The sequence below is a fragment of the Sus scrofa genome, chromosome 10, assembly GCF_054392235.1.
Source record: "Sus scrofa isolate SSC_HxYL_T2T_F1_AM1 chromosome 10, Sscrofa_HxYL_maternal_Yorkshire_Landrace_v2.0, whole genome shotgun sequence".
NCBI lineage: Eukaryota > Metazoa > Chordata > Mammalia > Artiodactyla > Suidae > Sus > Sus scrofa.
Window position 1 is genome coordinate 10,384,096 of NC_139392.1, and position 26,697 is coordinate 10,410,792.

Genomic DNA, 26,697 nt, shown 5'->3' on the forward strand with positions numbered 1-26,697 from the left:
TTTATTTTTAACAAGAATGTAGTACCTTTCACTATTTGCTCTTTCAAAACATTTCTAAAGTAAATTATATAAAAAGGAAAAAAAAATTCATTCCTGGGATATAATTAATAAAAGGAAAAAACATATTATGTTAGGTATAACTTTGTTATGTACATATAATATAGTTAGTATACTAATGAATATTAATATAGCATATTAATTATATTATAGATAATAGTAAAACATATTAGTATATGATATAATTAAATACATTGAAATGTTTTTCAAACATAACTCTTTATACAGTGAATTTCAAGCAGTTTACAAAAGATATTATGAATAAAAGCGATAAGACCACGAAAAATGAAAATGCAGAATGATAACTCTAATGATGGTGGGATTGGTCAGAGAATATGGTTAGTTAAGTATGCCCCAGTGTCAAAATAGACGAAATAATACTGTGTATGCCAAACAACAGCTTTTTTAGAAATTTATAAAAATTTCGCATTTGAATCTTCGTAGGAGATACAGAGTCATGCAATAAACGGTGACTTCAATAACTTTTTTTTCTTAACAGAAAAAAGCTCTCTGAATTTCAGGTTTCTTCTTTTTTGGGGTGATATTTAGGGGAAATGCAAGTCAGAATGTAGCCTTAAATTGTTACTCATTTGAAAGCAAGGGACTAGAACGTGCTGGTCTGTGGACTTAGCTTTGCGGTTGCCCAACTTTGAGGAATGGATGGATTGGAAGTTCTTATCTCGCCCATATCGTAGCTGATCCTTTGATACGAGGTAGATGGAAGTGTTCTTTTTTTTTTTTTTTTTCCCCCTTCTTATTTCTGTGTTAAGATCTGGTAGTGCTATTTTTAGTATTGCTAATTGAGAGTGAATTTATACGGTGGAAATCAGACTTGGGTACTTGATATCTTAATAGTAAACTTTTTAAAGCCATACTTGGAGATATGTTTAAGTTATTGGGAAAGTTTATTGAGAAAACGTAAGGATCGCTAAATAATTATTTAAAGTACCATCCTATGGGCTATTTGACCTTCACCTGTGTTGACCTCTTCGAAGCCCATGACGGTGTGTGTCGCTTTCTTCTCCAATCTCTCTTGTAACTTAGATTCTCTGCTGCCCCTTCCCCCTGGTTTCCCTTCTACTTTTCTGATTGTTTCTTCTCCATTACTTTTGCCTGATCGTAAATATTAGTGTTCTCTCTTTGATGCCCTTGCCTTTTCACTCTTTATCCACTGGACAATCTCTCCCACTTTAGGGACCTCTGCTACCGCTTGTATTCCAATGATTTATAAACCTAGAATCATCTGGCTTATTCTCCAGCCCAGAATGTTCTTCCGATAATTATAAACAATTATTCAAATGCCTGTCACCACTGCAACTTGGACATCCACAGATACCTCAAGTAAGAATGTTTATATATGAAATAATTTCCCCCCCAATCTCTTCTTACGGTGAATTGGAACATTTTTCATTTGGAACATGGAAGTCATGTGAAAGATCCTTTTTTCCAGCCTATTGATAACTAAGCTCTATCGTTTCTTTCCTCAGCCTTCTCTTCTCATTCCTCATAAAGCTGCCCTTCCTTCTGCTGCCTGAAAGACTCTTCTAGAAGACGAATCTGACAATGCAGTCCTTTGTATTTCCTGCCTTTTAAGGGTTCCATAGCAAAAGATGACTTAAAGGTCCTTGAAACATATAAAATATAAACACTGGGAATTTTTTTAAGAGTATCTTCTTGGCATAAGAATTAAGCAAACCTAAAATAAATATGTACTTTATATTCTCAAATAGTTAGAATACTTAAAAGCACAAATTTTTGAGGAAAAAATTTAAAATGTATCTTAGTTAAAAAATTGTAGAATGGGAATATATGTATTCTATTTTTTAGGGAGATTTTTAATATATGTATAAATTATATACATGATTTGTTAATATAAATACATAAGCATATTTATATATTATATATACATTTTGTATAAAAATTATATATAATAAATGAATTTATAGATAAATATTTATATACATAAATATAATATATTCATATGTATATAAATCAGATAAATAAACAGAAATTTTATGATAAAGAAGAAATTATGCAGTGGTGTCATACTACAAAAGCAGTAAACTTAAAAAGCATCACTTTTTTAAAAATATTTTTTTCATTACCCCTCTGTAATGCTTTGCAGCTTTTTCCATCTTGTCTCTGTTCTAGTCTGTTTCCTCCCTCAGGAGTGACCCTGTAGAAAATTGAGGCAGAAAATGGCCCCAGTTTTTATATCTCTGTTCTTTCCACTACTACTTTGTAATCTTTTCTTATCCTGCCTAACAATACATAGGATAAGATTCTGTTTAGCATTCATACAGAAGTGATTGTCTAAGATCAGTTATAAGGTAATAGTTTTTCTGAAACTTGTAAGTTAGTTTACTGAAGTTACATATGATATACTGCTTTCCTCCTGGCTGGCATCATCCTGTGACAGGCCATTGCTTTATGATAGCATCACACTTAGTTTAGAGATGTGCCTATCTGTGTTGAGTGGGTTGCCCAAAAAAGCAGCTGCAATTATTCTTGCTTTAAAATGAAGTTAACACGTTTTAAATGAGAGACCGTGGGTGATTTTGGAGTAAAGAAAAAGTGAGTAAGATCTTGCAGTTCTTTTCACACAAAATGGGAACTTTAGCTACTCCACTCTGAACTCTACCCCAACAAAACTCCAGCAGCTGCATCCCCATGTCCACAGCTGAATGAACCACTATGAAGTTACACTCTCTAGGGAGAAAGAAGGTGATGTGCCCTCATCTACCTTGATGCCGGAAGGGCCGCATGCTGTCTCAGCGTCCTCATCTGTAAAGTCCTTTCATTTCACAAAGAATTACAGGAACTTTGTTAATGATACCTGCCCCTTAGCGACCTCAGCTGAGTGAATTAGTGTCTATGAAGCACTTGGAGCTCCTGAAAATAATGCCCTATGTCAATACACTGTATTATTATGCCTGTCATTGGACTTAGCTCAATGTCCCTCTCAATTATTGGACATCATACATATTATACAAAATTTTACTTCCTTTTCTAGAAACCATCCAGAATACTAAAAAGAAAATCGTTTTCCGTGAAATATGTGCATATTTTTAGAAAGAATACTATACAAAAAATTTCTTTTCAGCTAAGTTTATTCAAAAAAGCCAGAAGAAGAAAAAATTGATTTTCATGAATAATCTTTGAATGGAGTCTTATTGCTTTTTAAAATCATGCAAAGTAGGCAAATGAAATAACGGAGCACTTGGATTCTCCCTTTTTATGATGAGAGTGAAGCCATGGTATTGTAATTTTATAACATTGACCATTATCTTCTTTTTTCTCTTTTCATTCTCAAAACATCTAGTGTATAGAGTACAGATTTGCTCGCATTACCCTTCGCAAGCCCATTCGCCCTTCACCAGGAAGCCTTTCTTCTGCTCTAAGGTGCATCGCCCCACTTTGCTGTTGCCGGATCAAGTCTCCCAAAGAACGCTGGCTTTCTCGTGAATAATCCAGCCTCGTTTCATTACCGCTCCCCTTTAGCCCAGCGCCCTCTCTTCAGTGAAAGCCTGTTCATTGTTCAGTTCCCAGCTCTGATGCCTTTTCTGATCCCTCTAATCAGAGATGTGCTCTCTCAACTCAAGCGCTGCACATGTACGTCTTCCTAGCCTTGTTCTGTCGATGGTCTAGTTAGTTACCAGCTATCTTATTTGCAAGCTACTAGAAGGTGGGGACTGGGCTTGCCACACCTTTTATTTCTTTTAATATTTTAATCATATTTGTGCCTGCCTGAGTGAATAAGCAAATGAGTGTTAATTTTCTTTATGATATTAAATCTTAAATTAGCTTAGGCATCTTGAAGAGAAACTGATCTGTACTGCACCGAACAAAGGCTTTTCAAGAGTAACTAAAAAGTGTTTGATGAGAGCACTTTTCTAAATGTTTCTGAGACGTGAAAGTCTCAACTCCAGGTTTCGGAGGAAAGCGTGAGCTCAGGAGCAGCCTGAGTTCTTGAAGGATCAGATGCTGCAGATGCTTACTTTGAAGCTGTATTTTCCCTTTTGAAAGGGCTGTTCTTACGACATGTCTAACACCTGTCCAACAGTTCCAGGACCTGGGTAACCAGGTGGATAAAATAAGTGGTTTAAATAATTAGATGATTTCAATGATTTTAAATGGTTTAAATGATTAAAGTGAAGCTTTTGTTTCAAAGGTACATTTTTTTTGAGTTTCTTAATGACTTCCAGATCATCGGTTCTAAGGTTTCATCAATTTTTGGATGTCACACACCCACTCCAAGCATGGAAGTGGCTTTGTTTCTTGTTGGTGTTTTTGCTGTTATTTTAGACAAAGTCTTCCCTTTTTTCCCTTGATTTCTGTATTTGGTTACACGAATATGGACAGATGGAAAGCAGACAGATGTTTGAGACAAAATGTAAGCACATTCAGTAACTTAACTAAAATACTTTTATGTAGGAAGCAATGCTCTTCAGCTATTTTCATTTTGAGGCTTCTTACCACAGAAGGTATCATTGACTTCGCCATCAGAGTGCGGACTCTAGAGAATTGTTTAAATCTGCTTTCTTAGGGTTATTTTTTTCTTAAAGACGGTGCAGATGATGGCTTTTTGTTTTTGAGAAATTACGGAATAGTGTTAACAGTTCCCTCTGAAATTTTGGGCATCTGCCTTTTTAAAGCAATGTCCAGAGAATGTTAAAAGTTCTCTGTCAAAATTGCGATTTCTGTGGCAGTATTGTGGTGTACATAGCCTGTCCCCTTTGTCGTCCTTCAGAGTGCTTTAGCTAGTGTGGGGCTGTTCATATGAAGATCATTTAAGGTCATTCACTGAAGGTAGCCTTCTCTCTTCACGATGTCATCCTCGTGAGTGCCACTGAATCGTCTCCCTCCTCAACAGAGCTGACACTCTCGTTACTGACACCAGTGCTTCCCAAACCCTAGCAGGTGGGAGATGGATTCGGGGTCCCACCCCCAAATTTCTAACTGAATCCCTGTGGGCTGGGGCCTGGGAATGTGCATTTCTTTTTGTTTCTCCTTTTTTTTTTTTTTTTTTTTTTTCTTTTGGGCTTTTGTCTTTTTAGGGCCGCACCCACAGCACATGGAGGTTCCCAGGCTAGGGGTGGAATCGGAGCTGCAGCTGCCGGCCCACACCACAGCCACAGCAACGCCGGATCCTTAACCCACGGAGTGAAGCCAGGGATCAACCCCATGGTTCCTAGTCGGATTCTTTCCATTGCACCCAGATGGCAACTCCAGAATGTGCATTTCCAGCAGTTCCCAGGTGGAGCTGAGGCTGCTGTTCAGGGACCACGCCAAGAGCCAGAGTCCAGGCCCTACCCCCTCCCCAAGAGAGGTTTCTCCATGCCGCTTCTTCCCTCCTCTGATAAAACCATCAGACCTGCTGGGTTGTACTGGTAGTGGGTGAGAATTAGCTAAAAAGGGGGCTGGCACCTAGTTTATACCAGCTGTTCAGTCCGATGCTTTGAGAGGGGCACATTAGGGAGTGCTCCTTAGTCCTGACCCCAGGATCTCAGCAGATGTAGGGGTGGTGCAGAAGTGGCGCGTGTTTGCAGATAGAAGATGTGGAATGCAGTGGACGTGTAGACGGCATTATGGGAGTGGGCACAGCTGGAGAGTAGTGATTGATCTGGACTCCTTTTTAGAGGAAAGGGTGGAGATTTCTGGCGTTTTGTTTGTTTGGTTTTTGTTGTTGTTGTGGCTAGAAGAGAAGATAAAAATCATAAACACAATTTGTGATAGCACTATACTTTGAAACAGATAAGAAAATCAGACTGGCAAAATATATATACAGCTCCCTTCTGAATGGCATGGGGGGCTATCTTAAGAATTTTCATTATGGTAAATAAATTATTGCATGAGTCTGCTGAGCCAGCACTGAACTGTGAATAATCTAGTCAGTATATAGAAAAAGATAACTCCCAATTGTAATTATGAATATTTTTCATCCTATAAATATTGTTTATTTTGGAAAATAATTTAATTTTGAGCAGAGTGCTTTTTTTTTTCCCCCTTCACAAAATAGTTTATGCAAATACATTCTTTTTCTTCTTTGGCTCAGACTTTAGACAAGATCAAGAAACAATTTACAAAGAAGAGTCATAGTGATAAGAGAAAGAAAACATGCAGTTAAAGAAAACTTGAGTTATTGCATGATGGGAAGAGATTGGTGGCTTTCATTCGGGCTCAGAACTGAGCAGAATCATGTACTTGTATTTGTCGTCACTCCTCTCAAGTTCCTGTCATCATTTGTGTATACAAGCGTGCATATTATATGGAGACAACAGAGGAAATTCTTTGCAACAGCAATTATATTCACCATAATGGTTCTGCTGTCCAGGGCTATCTTCGTAGAATCGATTGCTTTCTTCATTCAAACAGACATGGACAAAGTAGACGTAGACTTTATAGAGTTTGCAGTCTAGTGAGTAGTATATTAAATAAGCAAATATATCCATAAATACATGATTACAAATGTATTAATAATTAATGCTATTATTAAGAAGTGTAAAGTTCTCTACAGGGCAAAATAAAGTTTATGGTATTAGGAGTGAGAACAACAGCGAGAGGAAATTCAGATTGCCATAAACGGGTTCAAGGCCCTGAAAATCCAAGCGAAGGTCCTGACTTAACTTTTTTGCTAGGCGATGAAATAGGGTCATTGGGTAAATTGTTTGCTAAGCAGTAAATAAGACCACTGTGACTAAAGCGTAGCAGTCATGGGTGAGAGCTATAAAGTGAGATGGAGAGAAGCAGGGCCGATCCCAAAAGCCCTTGTGGCTTTTTATTGTTTGTTGGTTGCCTTGTGCTAATTACCTTTTAAGCATATTTTATACATTAGTATGTGTACATTAGCATTCTTTACACCCAAAAAATAGCAAATCGAAAACGTGTGTTAAGTAAGAGAGGACAGGTATGGCTACAAATGCAAAATTCTGTGTCTTCCGAGGTCACAAATGCAAAATTCTGTGTCTTCCGAGGTCACCTGTAGCTCCCTCGTTACAATGTTATGATGCGACAATGAAGAAGAGTGGTTACATTTCATTTAAACTTTTCAAAAGCAGAGCAGCTGTTCCCTGTTGTGGATTTTGGGAAAATAATATGGATACTACAATATTCAGTTACCTTCTCAGAAAAAAGGTCTATGGACAGCCAAAAAATGTATTGGATTAGGCAAAATGTATGCTATGAGTATAGTACTGTGCTTAAAGGCATGGATTTTGGTGTCAAACCTAGATTCACATTCTAACTCTGCCGCCTTCTAGGTTGAGAGTTTGGGCAGATATTTCACCCCTCTGAATCTCCTTTCTGAATCTTTAAAATGGGAGGGCTAATATCTGCCTCCTATGTGTAATCCTCCTGGGAAAGGATTCAATGAGCTACATGATTTAGCCAGGAACCTCTTGGAAACAAAATGTGTGTCAAGGGTTAAACTGCTGATCCTTTATTTGGGTGGTTCTAGCCCAGGGCAGTGAGAGTGAGAAAAAGGGGGAGTGAAGGGCCAGGGATGGAAAGCGAGTCTGAGATAATGATTTGGTTCGTGAGTGATGCTGAGGAGCGTTTGGGGGAATAGCACCTCTCAGGGAGTGGAAGAGGAAGGCAGAGCGAGAAGCCGAACTGCGTCGGTAGTCCCCGCCAATCTCGGGAAGCTCTGGATGTGGATGGGCATGTAGATAGTGCCAGGTGGACACAGAGGCCCTGGGTCTGTGCATCCCGTCAATCTCCAGGCATCGGATGCAGGCTGGGGGCAACTCATTTTTCTTCAGTGGGACTTAGCTTGAGCTGTCAGCCACCAACACCCCTGGCCGCTGTGTTGGGTTCTTTGGTCCTGTGGGGAGGGTGGAATAAGATGAGTCCCTGCTGCCCTGACTCCTTCTTCCCATCACGTCTCATAGTCACTCAACCTAGCGCAGCAGGTGCGCTTGCTTTTGTGAGCGCCCCCACCCCACCCCACCCCACCCCAGGCTTCCTCCTCCCAGTTTGCAAGGAGACCTGTCAAAGCTGTGAAAGAAATACGCGGGTGACAGAAGAAAAGGGAAATTTATTTGCATGGCCCTCTTTTGTCGCCCATTTCCCACTGGATAAGGTTTTACCCCATGCCTCTTCGGAAGGCAGATTCCATGCTCTGCGTTGTGGAGTTTTATCCACAAAATACAGTCATGAAGAGAGAGAGAGAGGAGGAGGTCATTGAGAAGATTTAAGAAAGCATAAAAGATTCCTATTCAGTTGAGTAGGTAAAGCAAATAGCCTACTCCCAGCTTAAAGGAGACATCCTATAATGTAACACCTTACCATGTGCCAGCCACTACTCTGAACACTTGGCATAGATTCTTCTGTTTGATCCTCACAATAGCTTGATAAAGATGCTCATACTGATGATATATTTGCATTTCACAGATGAGGATAGTGAGCCTCAAAGACTAAACCGCTAGGAAGTAGCACAGCAGAGATTTTATAACCAGGCATCATTTCAGAGTCTGTGTTGTTTAACTGCTCCAACTATATTGCCTGCAAGCAGCTATTATTATCTTTGTTCTTGTTATCTTGATTAGAATATGTAAATATTTTATTATCATTAGAGGTGCCACTCGCCAAATATATTCCCATACGTAAAACCTTACAAAAGTTTCAGTAATTTTTGCCTTTATTTTAAAATTTATATCACAAAATGTTTTGTATATGTAAAAACTGATGTAGAAAGTCTTGGGACTTAACCAAGTTTCTTTAACTATATAGTAGAAACAGGATCATAAAATAAAAGAAAATATGCATAGTTCATTCAATAAAAATATCTTCTGCATTGTACTCCTTGTATCAGGCCAACGACAGCCTGATCCAGAGAATCTGCAAATCTGGGGATTCTAATTCCATCACTGCCATTAACTGATTTGTTTTTCAGAATAGGTCCTTTCGTCTCTTTATGTGTTTCCATATTTGTAAAATGGGGTAGCTATGCCTATCCTTTATATATCACAGGATTCTTTTTTTTTTAGGATGGAAATAAGACAACACACTTGACATGACTGAACATATTCATAACAAACTGAAACTATTTGGAAAAAATTTTTTAAGTGTTTAGAAAGCATTTTTAAAATGGCTGGATTAAAAAAAAAATAGGGAAATTTTGTATTTTGTAGGGAACCCTAGTTACAAGGGTTTCCAGCCTTTAATCTTTAATGGGATCATATTTTTTTATGGCGTCCTTTACACTGAGCTGTATCTTCCTCTCTATTGCTATACAAAAATCTGTTGATCAAGGATAAAAAATTTATTTAGCTCTACCTACTTGGTCATTTAACAAAGACTATTTAACATAAACATAATTGTGGTGGTCCATATACATATCTGTACCGTCTCGAGTAGGGCAGAAAATTGGCTAGGAACATAAGACTGCTTTTTGCCAATAATTTTATGAATTTATTAATTATTTGTGCACTTAGAGATTATCCCAGATTAGTTTTTCTAGTGATTTTTCAAGTTTCTTGGATTTATACGTCGGGCTTTCCAGATTCTGCTGGCTTTATTCTGGGTTTTCTTTATGCACTAGAAACGAACATTCTTTCATAGCTCTCTCAGTTTTACCTCTCCTTGCCAAGCTCCCCAAGTACACATTGTTTTCATTTCACGTTTCCATGTCCTGAAGGTGGACTGTTTACCACTTCGGAGAATTCCCACTCCTGATTTTGCACCCAAGTCCTATTTACTTCTTTGTATCTTACCTGTTCATGCATGTGTTCAATTTTATTGGGGCTTTTTTCTGTCTTACGTTAAGCTCTCTTCATATTCATTAAGCTATTTATGGAGCACACATTTCTTTGTAGATGTGTTTTTTAATTTTTGTGATTGCTCAGAAAATTACTGCGCTTATCTATGGAGTAACATAAAATTGAATACATGCATATCTGAGTAATTATCCTTGCAGTGGCAGTTCTTTGGTTATTTTAAATTATCTTAAAGACTTATAAGGGGAATTATAGAAGAGATATTTATTTTTTACATAATCTCAAAAGTAAAGATTAGAATTAATAATGTATTCACTTTTTTATGTAACATACGTTTGTTATTTTTCCTGGTAAAAATTCTCATTTATTCATATGTAACTGCCTTGATATTTGTCCCTTAAGGACAAAGAAAGGTCACCAATCCTTCTAACTCCTGGTTCTTTGTCAAAAATGGACACAGTTAATGAGGTTTGTTTGGTACAGAACAAATTCTCAGACACAGATAGAGATCCTTTCAATGGAAACAAATTTGTTTGGCTTTACCAGGTTACTTAGCGATTAATAATAGCCTTGAGATGCAGGTCAGAAAGGTCATTGTACCAGCTTGCCAGCACAATCTAAATGTGCAGCCAGCCCCGCTCCGTGGGTCCAGAAGCCCCCAAAATACTATGCATAAGGTAAAACGGGCTATTTTCTGACTCCTCTTTTCATATTAATAAGCAATTTTCAAGAGAAGGGTGGCAAAATGAGGGCCATGCCACTCCAAGTAATTCATTTATTTTGCAATTTAATCTTATGTTGAAAAAAAAATAGCTCTGCTGCAATAACATAGCATGGTGATTTTTAAACGTCAGTGTGTTTCATAAGTAACCTTGTATGAAGTATCTGTATTAGTAGCCTTTAACAGAAAATTGCAACAAAAATATGTGTAGTCAATGAGGTAGAATAAGAATTTCTCTCTTTTTTTTCATTGTTGGAATTTTCTCTTTACTCTCCTCTGCTATCTTTGAAGTATTGCGCCCAGATAATTTGCTTAAAATTTTACTTATAGGATTAGACATTAAGTTACATATCTGTTTTTTTAAAAGAATAAAGTACAATTTCACAACATTATTTTAAGATGAACAGTTAAACTTGTCCTATGAAAATAAAAAATCTATTCTCCCCTGATTTGACAATATCTTGTTCTATTTAGCAGGTGTTTTCTACATGGTGTATTTTAAAAGCTTACCTTGTATTTATCTTTCTTAGATACACACACATAGAAATGCTGAAAAGTTTTTTTTTTATAGAATTTATTATACTTAGAAAGTTGTGAACTTATCCACTGAATTTAGTTTTTATTCTACTTATTGATATAATTGAATGAAATATCAACCTTTCATTATAGGATAATATATGTCATCTCACTGATAATATTTAACTGAAGTAAGCTTTGAATATATTAAGTGTATGTGTAAAAAGCCATCATACTTTTTAAAATTAGCCTATTAGTATGTAAAATAAACCATCAGAGATTTGTAAATACCAAATTTAAAGGAAATCAGTAGCTCAGATTTTTTTCTTTGGATATTTAAGTATATCCAAAATAGTTAATCTTCAATCAGAGAAAATGATAACACAGTAATGAACTTACTTTGCATTTGGTATATTTCCTCGGCTGTTGAACTAATTATAGTACGTAAATATTTGATTTTCAAAATTTCACCACTGAAAAATCACTTAAATGCTTTTTAAAGATTGCAGAGATTCCTCTAGAATGTGCCGGCAAGATAGCGTACACCGCTGATTTTGATGGATTTGAATGATGGTTGCCCCTCACAAACTCACTTGATTCGCATCAGTGGAAAGAATTCAAAGGTTAGCGGATTTTCACTATCACGAAAAACTGCAAACTGTTTCCTTGCAGGGAGGCACTGGAGGAGTTTGCAGACATGAAAGAAAGGGAAGAGAGGAAAGCCGACCTCGAAAAGGAAGAGAAGAAAAGAGATTACCAAGCCCGAAAGACGCATTACCTCCTCAGCACAAAGCAGGTTGGTTACCTGTCCCTGACAGCTCGCCGAGGCCACTTGGGCCCCCAGACTGACAGAGATAAACTAGCAGGCCGAATGGGACATGACTTGTTGAAAAGATATCCCAAAGACACTACTTCAAGTTCAATTCCGCGCTGCTGCCATGTAGGTGCGCGCAGGCACCAGGGCTCCTCCGTGACAGCAGCGTCGCAGAGGCGGCCGCAGCCAGGCCGGCGGAAAGGCCCAAGTCAGCAGGGTGACCCGCCACCGCGCTGACACAGCAGGGAGGGCATAACCCATCCCGAGTGGCTTGTCGCCTTGTGAACTGATCAAGGACTAAGCAGTTATTAAGCTGAGGTCGCTTTCATGTTTCCTCTGTTCATTGAGCTAATGCTGAGGTTAGAACCCTTCCTGCATCCTTTCTAAATTCCCGTGCAAGTTTGCAGGTGTAGCTTTTAACCAAGCTGCTCGAGCAGTTGTCTCTTCATAAGAAATATAATTGCGGAATTTGGAATATGTTGAACTTTCTTTTCTGGTACGTGGTAAGATTTCGTGCCTCCGATCTTGTCCTGGTTACTAAGAAAGAATAGATTGCGTGTAGAACATGCTGCTCACAAGAAAATAGGGTTTAAAACAAGCGCGAATTTGTGGTTTGAGACGTGTTTTGTGACTTGAGCTTTAGGCAGGAAGCTAACACTTGCTTGGTTTTGATTCTTTCTCCTAGACTTCAAGTCCAGTGTTAGAGCTCTAGCTAAGTCACCTATGCAGATGCCTTCAGATGGGGCAGGTCAAGTCCCAGTGGTGGAGGGTGAGATTGCAGACTGAAGGGCATCCTTAGAGACGACCAGATTCAAAACCACATTAAGTACTTAGGCAAGAGGCAATAATTTAAAGATGATTTTAAAAATTAAGTAAAAGTATTTTTACTTTTCCTTACAAAATCTATAACAATGTAAGCTTTTTAGTTGTATGATTAGTGGACTAAATATTTAACATAGAGGATTCCAGACCCAGAATTCTTTTTGGCAAAACATTTTTTTCAAACTTTAGTTGCTAGTAATTTCAATTTTGATGAAACTAAGAGGGGCTATCAATATATCTTATAATTCTCTAAAGCTAGTAATAATTCTTGGGGATAGTTGTTTCTTTTGATAACTTTGAACCATCTTTAATTTAGGCTTTGAAACTTTCTTAATCTGAGTTCTAATTGTGTTTTATACTTTTAATGGCTAGTGTAATAGAGAAAGCAATCTAAAAAATGGTGAAACCAGATTTAACTGATATATCTGTTGTCTCTTTTATCCAGGGTTATTTAATTACCAGTTATGTAGTGGAATAATTTAGAAAGACCATAAAAACTTAGTTGTTTTACTAATAAAGATAGTATAATAGCATAAATCCACAGAGTGCTTAGCATGTGTCCGAGAGTATGGTGGGTAGTTTATATACATTATTTTTTTTATTTCATTTCAGTTTTTAAATTAAGCACTTGGTTTAATAAATTATTTCACAGACTTGACCATGTGACTTGACTCACGGACCTTAATGAATTTTCAAACAATATTGGCATTCTATTTTAGGTATGTTTGTGTTAGCCAAACAAGCTGTCAAGGCTGTATTCTCTATTTCTCTTTGTTTATCCCATGCTGGCTGCTAGTAATATCAGTGTATTATCAAGTTCAGTTTAGTAATTGCTTATCTCCAGAACTTCCTGGCAGCCAATAAAAAGGTTCATCATTCAGAGTAAAAGTCTGATGGGCTTTTACATCAGACAGAGCTGAGCAGGCATCCAAGTTCTCCCACTGAGGGTAAGGTATTAGGAGATTACCTGGGATTGTCTGAGCCTCTGTTTCATTCTGCACCTTGAAAGAATAGTGTGAGGACCAAATGTGTTGTATTTAAAACATCACCAAGCCCTTAGAGAGCATTCAGTAAATGATAACAATCATATTATTGGAATTTAACTTGTCAGGGATAAACTGAGATGCTACACTCTCATTTCCCTCTCTTTGTCTTCGCTGTTGGAAGCATTCATTTTCTCATTTCCTTTCTTTGCTTTCCTTTCCTTATTAAGGAAAACTGGAAATCTTCATAATAGCGTTACCTGCCCCGACATTCTACACCTGGCTTCACAGCCCGGAGGGCAGTGCAGGGAGTGGGGGGTGGGGGGGAATGATGCTCTTAAATCCCCCCCACCTTGGAGAGGGATATTATAAACACATCAGGGATTTTCATTTAAATCTGGCACGTTGGTATGTTTTGTCATAGTGATCTTTAATATCTGATCGCAAGAAACTAGAGACCAAAAGACAGCCCTCTGAAATTATGGACACACTTTTGTTCCCAAGGCAAAATTTCTTCCTTCCTTCCCTTCCTCCCTCCTTCCTTCCAAAGTTTCATCCTGGTCTCATCTGTTTACTTTGGTCAGAGGATTAGTTAGTTGTACTAACAGAATGGTACTAGAAATTTTTAATGTTTTCTTCCTTATATCCACCAGATTTGCTGTGCTCAGCTTTAAATAAGTGCCTTTCATCATGAAATTTAAACATTGAACTTAAAAACTGATGTTACAGATACAATTATAAATCACCTTCACAAATTTTGTTGTACAAAAATATACAAATCGGCACTGATATTTACTAAATAGAGTGAATGTAAATCTTAACTTTAAAAATTCATCAGTGAAATTACTCCAAATAACATATTTTTGAGTACCTACAAACTTTCTGACACCGTCCTAGGACGAGGATCAGGTCATGTAAATACCTACTATATGCTCCTGAACCACAAGGAGCATTCTAACTTCAGTCTGCTGCCAAACAGTTTTTTTTTTTTAGGTGGAAGGAAATTGCCAACTTTCTGTTACAGCCTATAAGATAGTGTCACTGAAATTAGCAACCATTTATATTTATGAGTTTGTTGATTCCGTTTACTATTTTTTTTAAATAAAAATCTTTAAGTACTTTTCCTAACCATAGAAGAGTTAGAGAGTGAAAAACACATATTTCAGTTTGAGTATTTTTAATGATTTTTTTTTTCAGGATGACTTGGCTACTGGGAAGGAATTAAGCTGTAGATATAAAAATATTCCTAAATCATATGTTTACAGATTCATTGCATTTTTGTTCTCATATTAAACACACATTTAAGGACAAAATGAAGGTGAAATATGAATTCAGTATTTATTTTGAAAGACTTGTGCAAGTTCTAACTCTTGCTTGGTGCAGATATTTGAAAACCTACTGAATCAATATTCAAACCTAAATCATTTTTGTAAGAAGTATAATGAGGACAGGAAAAGTTTTATTGAACTGCCTCAAAGGAATAATTCTAATAGCATTTCTAGCCAGGAAAAACACACTATTTTCTTGGTGATTTCAACAATTTAGAAATGATGTTAATGTAGTTTTTAGAATAGTGATTCTCATATTAAATTTGCATAGTTCTAATATAGCTAAACTTAGACAAGTTGAAATAAAACATTAATTCAGACAAATGATTCAGAAAAGGTAAAGACTTTTGTAAGCTAAAAATATGTTTGTATTCATATATATATAATAAATGAGGTCTTGTTATTTAAATGTATTAATTTCAGGATGATTATACTGATATACTGACATGCTCATGCTGACAGAAGAGTTTTAAAGTCAGTTTTACGCCTATTTTTAGTACAAATCTAATGTATATCATAAAATACTTCTAAAATCTATTACTAATTTTTACTGGTATTAATTATCTCATCTTTATGCAAGCAGATGTATTAGAATTAATAGGAATTACACAAGTAAATAACTAATATTGCAATGAGTGAGTTAATAGAGCCCTCAGGGTCTTATTAATTAAAAAGTTCAAGTCATATTAAAGCACCTTTTGTATATGTTTATTTCAATCAGAAAGCTGAACATGGTAACTTATTTGCATAAATAATCAATCACCATTTACTAGTAGTAATAAGGTTAATTTGTTGCTACAGACATAATAGGATTAGTCAATTATATTTCCCAGAAAGTACTATTTGTTATGCACCCCATCACCTGCAAAACAGGATTGAGTTTAGCACCCTTATTAAATGAACACATCAAAAAATCTTTGTCCTGTACAAGTTTTATGAAAAGAAAGCTAATTTTAGTTGATTTGAATAAGTAAAATGCAAACACTGCTTCCATTTGTAAATTTGATTTATCTTTCTGCAAAGATTGATTATTTAATAAAGTTATTTATTTTGATTCAGCAACCAGTCAAACTAAATCCAACACATACAGGACATATTTCCTTTGAAGAAAATCTCATTTGCAGATTTGGTTTCTTCCAAATAAAAAGACTTTGATTCCCTTGTCCTTGTTTTGGGTAATAAATTATGTTGTCTGCTCCACCTACTGGTAGATATTTGCAAAGGCCTATTGTTGGCTTCATTAAAAGAAACTGCCTCTGAAACATTGCCAGAATTTTTAAGGATCTTCTTGGAGATCCACAAGGCTAAAGATACAAATGTAAAATGCAAGATCCAAATCAGTAAATTAGTGTTTAGAAATATAGGTTATCATATAAAATAATACATGTTAATAGTTTCCTGATGAGTGAAAATATTACCCTGCTCTTTTTCCTTTTAATATGCCAATAGAAAGATAACTAAATATAAAATACACTCATCACTCAGTATATTAAAACTACATATATTTTATTTTAGTTATGGCATTTAATAGCTTATACAATTTCAAATTAAAACTAAATTGAAAAATTATATAGCTAATTAAACTTATATAATTAAAATACATATTTTGTGGAAATAATTTTCATGTGGTCTCTATATAATAGATTTGTAGTGTTTTTCCTTTAGTGGGTAGTTAATATTTTCTTATCAACACTGAGAAAACAACTTTTAGTTATTTATGATTCTTTATAGAGCGCCATACTCTGATTCTCTGATTAATACTGGCAAAACTTTATTTTTTATTGTTTTTTAAGAGAAACAAATGATTTCAGCTTCTTTGTTTTCAAGGTCATATGAAATCATATTTGTATACATGAGGAAAGTAATTTTAAAAAGTAAACTTGATGTGCCAAAAATTAATTGGTCCTATGTTTATATGTAAAACATCTTTATATATAGGACAAATTTTATAAGATGGAAAAATCATTTATTGTCTTTGGCTCCATCTTCTCAGGGTCATAATTAGGAAGATTCTTTGCCTGACCTATTAAGTAATTAGCATGTGATGCTCACTTTTCTTTTTTTTTTTTTGGCTACGTCTGTGACATGCAGAAGTTCCCAAGCCAAAGATTGAACCCGTGCCACAGCAGTGACCCAAGCACAGCAGTGATAACAGTTCGACCCTTAACCTGCCCACTACACCACCAGGGAACTCTGTTATTGCTCACCTTTAATTCGAGGTGGTGAAGTAACAGAACTGAAGCCTTTCATTGTGCACCTGCCATATGTGTGTGTGTGTGTGTGTGTGTGAGAGAGAGAGAGAGAGAGAGAGAGAGAGAGTGTGATGTGTCTTCATCTATATGGTGCATTTGGAAAGTATCTTTGGAGAGTCTTCTCATAAGGCACTGTCCTTAGGCACTGGCAACCCACCGCAGTGGTTGGGAAACTCACTCGTGACGGTTAAACGAATCCCAGGAACGAGTGACTCTCTCGGGTTCATTTTAGACCTCTTGATCCCTATCTCCAAACCACTTCTTTCACTTCCAAACATTAATTGTGTTTGTGTAGGTTTATCACCTTCCAGTTATCCTTTGAAAACACCAGCCTTCTGATTATACACTGCTCCTTGAGTTACCCTCAATTCCCTGAACTCTCTTTTTTCTCTTTCTCTGACGTGCTTTAGTCTTAAAAGAAATTGGTTCTAAGTGAGTTTCTGTACAAAGACAGAGAAAAAGTAGGGCCTGCATCTTCAAATGTGTGAAGCGAGACAGAACATAACGTAGGTTTCTGTCGTGCCTCCCCGTGACGAGCAGAAAGCGCTTTTAGTCTGTTTATCTCCACAATATTCTCTAAAGCAGCAGTTATCTTTCTGGTGACTAAAATGTTTGGTACTCGTTTTTCCTCTGGCCACTGGGCAGATTTATTCTTTCAGGAAGATTATGTAGTGAATAAAGGTGTGGCCTACAGTCTTGGGATGTGTGGTGCAGAGGCAGATCTTAACCTTTGGCCCTTTGTTCTGGGTCCCGAGTGAACAGGCCACCTCCCACGATTCTTACACACGTTGTTACTATGGGCCGTCTGTGTTCAGAAAAGGCCACAGACTGAGCCACCATGAAGAATGAATTAGCTATTAACGTTTACATTTTGTTTCCTTCCTCTCTAACGTTAGAGTTTTTATTATCCTGCAATATATCAAAGGGATGAAATGACCCATCATCAGTCCTCTTGGAACAGACCGATGAAGTGGTTGAAAACACCTTGTTGTGTCCCCCAGTTGAATTCCATTTCCACTCTCCTCTCCTTGCCATCCTTTATCCACTGTGCCTCTAAGAGATAGACACAAACATGCAGATAGAAGCAAAAATAAAATCAAAATGAATGAAAAGAGAGGCCACTTAAATAGAAACGTGCCTTAAGCTACCTATTTGTATTGTTCTTGGTAATGTGATAAATTTAAAAAGTTTCTTAAAAATTGTTTTCTTTAGCAAACACACTCTAGATCTCTCCTGTAGATGTGGCTAGGTACCGGCTTATAGATTCTAGGTCTTGAAGCTTATACAATTTTAGGATCCACCTTTAAGAAGACAATATACAAAGTTATAAATACAAGAAGAGGAATATTGCATATAAGGCACAAAAATCATTTCAAACACAGTTCAAGTGTTAATGTCTGACAAGACCAGAACTCAAAATCTAAAAATACAGCAGTAGTTTTATGAGCCACCTGACACCTCTGTAGCGTGTGTTCCCCATATTTTGGCTTCATACTCTTTTGATTGCGTCTTAACAATAATTTTGTTATATGTTCTAGTGTGAGAGGAGGAATTTATTCACTCTCTTCTCAAGGAATATTGATCTCAATTTCTCACTACTGTAAAAAAGTTAAATGATGTATTTCTGTGTGTTCATGCTGCATTATTGAATTATTTTTGAACGAGGGGAGCTTCCATTTTGTAATGGAAATGCTGAGAATCAAATTCTCCATTTATGATTTACACATGTGAATTTTGGCATGAATTTCCAAAGTCCAGCTCCTGGAAGTACACACGTGGAATCCTGTTTCTTTTCCACCACCCACACGCTTCCAGGGCTGCACGCCTTAAGGATGTTTCCACTGCAGGACAGGCTGCAGATCCACACCTTTATTTGTGATGCCCGGGGAGTCTGCACAGTGGGTGCAGGAGTATTCCTGGGAGCTGTTCCTACGTTAGGATTACTAACAAATTTTTAGTGTCCTTGGAAGTACCAGGAAAAAAAAACAAACCCATAAATATATTCAACTAAACCTAAATGACATGTATAAGCACGGCGGCTTCGTCCTAGCTTGACGCCCAGCACTCCCGCAGCTGCTCGTGCCATCCAACCCAGGTGTGACAGAGGATAAGGCAGAATATAAAGAAACAGAGGAATTAACTGGTATCTTACTCTTGCCATGTGAGCTCACCGACGGGAGTCCCTCCCTGTGTCTTAGAAAGGGCCTACCAAAATGAGGAGCCCAAAGACTACGCTCACCCCCAGCATATGGAGATTCCCAGGCTAGGGGTCCAATTGGAGCTGCAGCTGCCAGGCTGTGCCACAGCCACACAGCAACGCAAGATCCGAGCTGCGTCTGCAAGGTTCACCACAGCTCACAGCAAGGCCAGATTCTTAACTCACTGAGTGGGACCAGGGCTTGAACCTGCATCCTCAAGGATTCTAGTCTGGTTCATTACTGCTGAGCCTCAACAGGAACTCCTGATTATAATTTGGTACTGTGTGTAAGCTCTGCTGCTGTGGTTAAACTTGCTCCAATAGGCTTTAATTTTTCTGTTAATATGCTCTGGAGAACCATCTGCATACTGGGTAGCAAATCCAGCACTCAAATATTCAAATAAATTTTTATCTTCGTCCTATCTTTAAAATTGAAGCACCTGATTATTTTCTTTAGTTCCCTCTCTCTTGTTTCTTTTATATTTTATAATATAAAAGGTCAGTTTATTTTCATCCAGTAGATGGGGTACATTTTTAATGTATTAGGCTATGCAGTAGAGAGATTTTTCATTAGGTATTCAAAAATAATCTATAAATACACAAACGTATGTATATGTATATGCTTATATATATATATAATACAGATGCAGACTTGTATAAAATTTCCATGCAGTTTTTTGCAAATATCATTTAAATAATGTTTGTTGGGACTATTGTCTAATTGCAGACATAAAATGTTATTCAGTGCCCAAAACCAGTAATACAAAGATGAACACAGAAGAAAATCTTTGTTCATATTGTACCATCCAAAAGATAACCACTGTTCAAAAGTTGGTATATGTTCTTCCAGTAAAGGACTTAGAAATTTTTCACTTAGAAATGGTATCCAATACAGTTTTGATAGAAAATTCATATCAGAAAAGAATCAGGATAAAATGCATAACAAAAGTAGTTCACATTTCCCACCCCGTGTAAAATGTTCCTCCACTTAGCCTTTTACTCTGGGGCACCATCATTTAAATTGCATTGTATATAAACATTTATATAAAGTAATTGACAGCTAACGACGATATACTTATTTCTATTAGTTTTGTATTAAATTAATGTTGCTGGTAAGTTAATTGCAATCAATCCTATTAAGTTTCTCTAATTTGAGAAGACCGAGGGTTTTTTTGGGTGGGGGGAGTCCTTTTGATATCACTACTTGTGTTAATATAATGAAACCCCAAACCTAGAAACAGAAGGAATACAAGCTCTAACTAGATCTGATGAAAGAATTGGGTCTCTAATACTTTATATGTTTAAAGATTTATTCCTATTATTTTGGCTACTTTTCTATTTTCAGGACACTTCAGAAATACTTGAGACCAGTTCTAAGTTAGATGCTGTTATAACTGCTACACAATGAAGGGGTGGAGCTTGTTGGTCCATGATTGAGCCTAGCTCTTCTGTTGGACCAAAAGAATAGCTTTATGTAGATAAGCCCTGCTCTCCGTTTAGCCTTGATATTTAACTTGCTCTGCTGGATTCAAAAACTTCCAAAATATTTCAGCTGAGAATCCAAGTGGCCAAATTTTAAGATCTCAGGCTTTGGTATAATTCTTCTTTCTTCCCTTCTCTTTCCTCCTTCAGTCTTCCTCTGTAGCTCTTTCCCTAGCCCATGAGCCCTATAGTCAAGCACAGTGTACCTTTTGAATTAAAACTTAGGACATAGGGAGAGCAATTGTACTTCCCAATGCTTCCTTGAAATGCACTCTTACCTAAGTCAGTGGTGAAAATACCCAGTCGTGGTCGAATGTAGCTGATTGGGTCATTAAGATCACTATTGCGAACATGAGATTTTTGACTTTTGGTTTTAAATTAAGGTGTAGTCCAACACAAGAAATCATCTCTGACTTTACGATTTTATGCAATATCAAATAGGTAAAGATTTTAAAAGACACGGAAAGTTTGCTCAGTATTTTATGTATTTATTACCGTTGCCAAAGAAACAACCAAAGAGGACTTAAAATTGTGTATGTTAAAAATATATAAAATTAGTGTCCTTTTGGTGTGATGAGCATGATTTTAAGTATTTTCGTACAAAATGGCAAGTTTTCTCTATAACTAATAGTCTTGTCATTTGCTATAACTAGTAGTCTTGTGTCTCTCTACTGTAACTTTTGGCAGTTGGAAGTATTTCAGCCAAAAATGAGTTATGTTATTCACACAGTATCGCAGCAGACAGTACAATAAAGGTTGAGAGGAGTTTCCTCATGGCTCAGGGAGTTACGGATCTGGTGTTGTCCCTGCAGCAGCTCCGGTCACCGCTGTGGTGAGGGTTCAGTCCCTGGGCCTGGGAACTTCCTGTGGGTGTGGCCAAAGAAAAGAAATCAACAGCAACAACAACAACATGGTTGAGAAAATGGGAGGATGGGTTTGAGAAGAGAGGGGAGGGAAAGCATTTATCTTGAAATGTTACCCATGACTGTCTCTTGGACCGAAAATAAATAAGCTGCCTGTTTTACTTGCTATTATTACATTGAAAGGAAAGACTTGTCGAAAGGATATAAGAACAGGATAGCTCTGAGACTGCAGTTGTCTTTGACATCTCCCTCTTGATTTGACCGGGGCTGTTGCTTGCAATTAACGAATGCTCATGTCGCTAAAAGTACTGGGATTCTTTTTTTCCCAAATGATAAAACCAAAGTTATATTTGTTGGTTTGTTCGGCACCATTGGAGTTGTCAATATATTTAGTGACAGAAGTGAGGCACAGTATTTGCCAGAGCACCGCTATGGGTAGTCAGGGCAGAGACTTGGTTGAGGAGGAAAAGAGAGGTGAGAAAGAGCCCAGTACCTTAACGGACTTTTCCCTGCCTGTGTTCAGGACAAGTGCAGAGCAAGAAGACATAGATGGTTGGAGATCAGACGTATTAGTTTTATTAGTAGGGAGAACTGGATTGGAAGTTGGCATCTGAAGCACTACTGGACTTGCTTCTACTTAATTTTATAATGAAATCTGATTCCCAATGACAAGCAAAGCAGGCAAACCGGGTTGATCCATGTGAATTTTAAAGCAAGTCGGCGCGAAGAATATTTGCTTTCCTGTAGCCAGGCTGCCGTTCGAGAAATGAGAGGAAGGGGCTGACCTAGGCTCAACCCACACCTTTCCTGATGCGCTAAACAGAGAACTCACCCCTGTTCCTTGATACAGCGGTGAGCAGAGAGAGGCCAGTGAAATCCTAAGGAATAGGACATATGGAGTCCCCTTGATTAGACTGATAGGCTTGGTGAAGGAGCAGGATTAGAGGAAGGTTTTTAGAAAAGTAGATTTGTACATGTTCACAAAACTGGGGGAGAAACAGGAGAAAGCTTAAAAATATAGGAGAAATGAAATAACTCAATAAGCCTGGACCCAGAAAAGGTGGGAGCGGATGTGATGAAGAATGTGAAAGTGTAGGCAGGAACGGATGCAAGGAGAAGTTAACCTCGAAAGTCAGGAAAGAATAAAAGAAGCGTACTGAATACTTCTCTAGGGTTCGTGGGAAGTAGTTAGTGCCTGAGGACTTCAGTATTCTGACTGATCTTATAAAATAATCCTGTGACGAATCAGAGACAGAGGGCTATGTAGTGGCTCTGAGGGACCAGCTAGATTTGAAATCCACCCTATGTAGTGTCTCCAGTCTGCCTGTGATATGATTTCTTCCAGCAGCTGTCAGCAGCCTGAGATTGTGAGCATGCAGAGTAAGAGCAACAACAGCTGACATTCACCAATGTTTACTGTGAGCCAAGTTTTCTTCTAATTGCTTTGCAGGAGTCACCTCTCTTAATTCTCAGGTACCAGCCTCTAAGGCAGGCAGTTATCCCCAATTCACTGATGAAGCACAAGAAGACTAAGTCAGGACGCAAGGTCAGGGTTAGTGTGTGATGGTCTAGTTCCAAAGCTCAGCGTCACAATGAGTCCATGGTACCACCTCCTAAAAAGAGCATTTATTGAGTACTTTCTTGGTGTCAGACCACTGTTCAGAGTGCTTTAGCTGTGTTAACACATCTAAATTGATGCATGGCCTGACGAGATAATACTGTTATTTCAGAGGAGAAACCCATGTTACAGTGAGGTTGAGTAATGCAGGCCAAGACCACAGAAGAAATGAGAGTTGGAGCTGGGAATTCAGATTTAGTTAATTAACCACCCAGCTGTACCATGCAGTTGAATCAGTTCTGGTTTGGGCCATGGTCAGGCAGATAGGCTGGTGGCTGTTAGGGACTTGAGCCATTAAAATAATCAGCCATGTGACTCAGAGTAGTACAGGAAAAAAAGTGAGGGCGAAAAAGGAGAGACTAGGAAAGGATCACTTGCCTTGAGGTCTTTAGGACTCAGTCTTAAGGTTAGCAATAAAAAGAATGTGAGAATGAGTCAACTGGAAAGTTAAGATGGTGAGATATTGGTGTCTAAGCTCGCTGAATTATTAACACAGAGCAGTTTTGGACTGAGGGTGAGTGGAGTGTGGCTAGCACTTGTGTCAGGGTCAAGGTCAGTGCAGGTGAAGGAGTGGAAGAACTGCGAAGGTAAACTAGTGGGGGGTTGCCCATCTTTATGTGAAAACACCTAAAATGATGCCAGAGCACATAGTCAAAAGGAAGCCTGAACTTTATAGCATAACATTGTGACACAATGCCAAAGCCTATTAGGAACTTGCAGAATGACCAGCAGGTCTGTGTGTAAAAACCACAAAGAAGGACCAAAGAAGAGGCATTTGGACCAAAAGAAGGTAGATGGATCCTGGTTTGAAAACGACAAGGGGGAAATGCAATGCTGCACGTCTCCCCCTAGTCACCGATCCAAGGAAATACCAAAATGCTTTGCTCTGTAGGGCTAGAGGGGAAGGCAGCTTCCATTATAATGAGAAAGCTAGAGATGGAGTTAGGGAAACCTTTCAGGGCCTAGATAGGAGATGACGTCCACAGGGCAAGGCACTGAGAAGACTTGGGGAAAGTAGTGGGATAGCTGATGCTGAGTACCCCAGAGAAGGTCATGGACTGAGTACCCCAGAGAAGGTCATGGACTGAGTACCCCAGAGAAGGTCACAGAGATCCATGATTCATTTTGCAGAAAATTGTCAACTTGACCAAAAACCAAATAGACTAATAGTTGCTCGATCTAGCTGCCCTCCTGTTGTGAAGACATTTAAGTGGCTGTGCCTATTCTTTATTCCAGTTAGCACGGGAATAGGATAGACTGGAAGTGAATTAGGGATTTAAAAGTACAAGGGAAATTGTACTTCAAATTTGGGGGAAAAAAGTAGAAACCCATGAACACAAACTTATAAAACAACCCAGTAATATACCAATAAAACCCAGACTAGACTATTTTTCATTTTAGACAAAATCAGTTTTCTGATCAAAATGTAGATTGGCCAACTTCTTTTGAAAAAAGCTACTTTTATGCTAGTTATTTGGTGACTAAATTATGTTCACCACCAGAGGGGCTTATGGTTCAAGTAACAATAAAAGATAACAGGGTTGTGAAGCCTATTGGATGAAATTTTTTAGGCTCCCTATCATCCAGGAGGCCAGAGCAAAATAGTAAAGCAAAAGACAACTTGTTAAAAATATAATTTTTTAAAATTATTTTTTAATAGTTATTTCCCCAATACAATTTTTTTTCTCCTGTTCAGCGTGGTGACCCAGTTACACATATATGTACACATTCTATTTATTGGAGGATAAAAATAAATACAAGTTCAGAAATCCTAATCACCAGTTCAGTTGTCACAAAGTACAGGCATAGGCTGTACCTCGTAGGTACTAATGGGTAGTTTCTGCACAAGAAGCCACGGGTCTACAGAGCAAAACTGTGTAAGCGCACAGTGATCTGAAAACGAGGTCGTCTTTCAGATCTGGACACAGGATTGTGCCAAGAGGCGGCAAATGCTCTACTTTGATAAAACTTAGTGACTTTCTCTTGTTAGCTTAACAAAAAAATCCTTCAAAAATTTGTGGTATATCAGTTTTTTTGCACAGTCCCATATAACACTAGGAATAAAGTTGACACATGGTCCATTCCATTGGTCCATCATCATTTTCTGTTTTTTTGTTCTGTTTTGTTTTGTTTTGTTTTCTTTTTTTAGGGCCACACCTGAAGCATATGGAAGTTCCCAGGCTACGGGTCAAATTGGAGCTACAGCTGCTGGCCTACACCACAGCCACAGAAACTCAGGATCCAAGCTGCATTTGCGACCTACACCACAGCTCACAGCAATCTCCAGATCCTTTCGTGAGGCCAGGGAATGAACCTGAATCCTGACAGATAACTAGTCAAATTTGTTTCCACTTTGCCACAATGGGAACTCCCATTTTCTTTTTTCTTCTTATTCTTTTTTTTTTTTTTTTTTTTTTTTTTTGGCCTTGCTGTGCCAACTTATGGAAGTTCCCAGGCCGGGGATCAAACCCCAGCCACAGCAGTGACAGTGCCAAATCCTTAACTGCTAAGACACCAGGGAGCACCAATTGGTACACTTTCTTAACGAAAGAACATTTTCATTTACTTACCTACTTCTACAATGCCAGGTATTTTTCTTTTAGAAACTAATTGCTTTGGAAGTTATCTTTTATCTCTTTATTTTTATTGCTGAATGAATTTATTACATTTATAGTTGTCCAATGATCATCCCAATCCAATTTTACAGGATTTCCATCGCACACCCCCAGCGCATCCCCCCACCCCCCCAAACTGTCTCCTTTGGAGACCAAAAGTTTTCCAAAGTCTGTGCATCAGTATCTGTTCTGCAAAGGAAGAAGTTACCTTTTAAACCCTAACTATGAGACGTCCCTTGTGGCCTAACAGTTATGGATCCAACGTTGTCACTGCTGTGGCTCTGGTCCCTACTGCAGCGCCGGTTCAAACCCTGGTCTGGGAACTTCTGCATGCTGCAAGGCACTGCCAATAAGTAAATAAATAAATAAAATAAACCCAAATTATGAAATTATTTTCAAATCAAATCATCAGTAGAGAAGAACCAAACAAGAGAAAATACTAGCTTCTCGAGAGAGTAAGATGGGTGTATCAGGACAGGTTTCTAGGGGTCATCGAAACGTGCTTCACTGTTCTCTCCTGTTTTCCTTAGGGAGTCAGGCTTCCCAGGGTGTATAACAAGCCAGCGCGGAACAGGAGGAAACCGCGTGTCAGAGGAGTCACACTCGCCCAGAGGGCAGAGTCCCCTTCTGCTGTTCTACTGAAAAGCACTCTCGATCGGGTCTCCTAGGAATCTCCTAATTCTAAGTCCCTGGGACCTCAGATTTGCACCGTG

General features: G+C 37.9%; 1 protein-coding gene across 49 annotated transcripts in view; it reads left to right on the plus strand.

Moving 5' to 3' along the window:
• SPATA17 (spermatogenesis associated 17) overlaps positions 1 to 26,697 on the plus strand; it is a 386,966-nt gene that overhangs the window by 73,625 nt on the left and 286,644 nt on the right. For all 49 annotated transcript variants that reach the window (XR_014817028.1, XR_014817057.1, XR_014817037.1 and 46 more), the window contains 1 exon segment: positions 11,683 to 11,806. Coding sequence is in view for 9 of the 49 variants with exons in the window: in XM_084978710.1 (XP_084834836.1) it covers positions 11,683 to 11,806 (124 nt within the window). In the remaining 40 variants the exon portion in view is untranslated.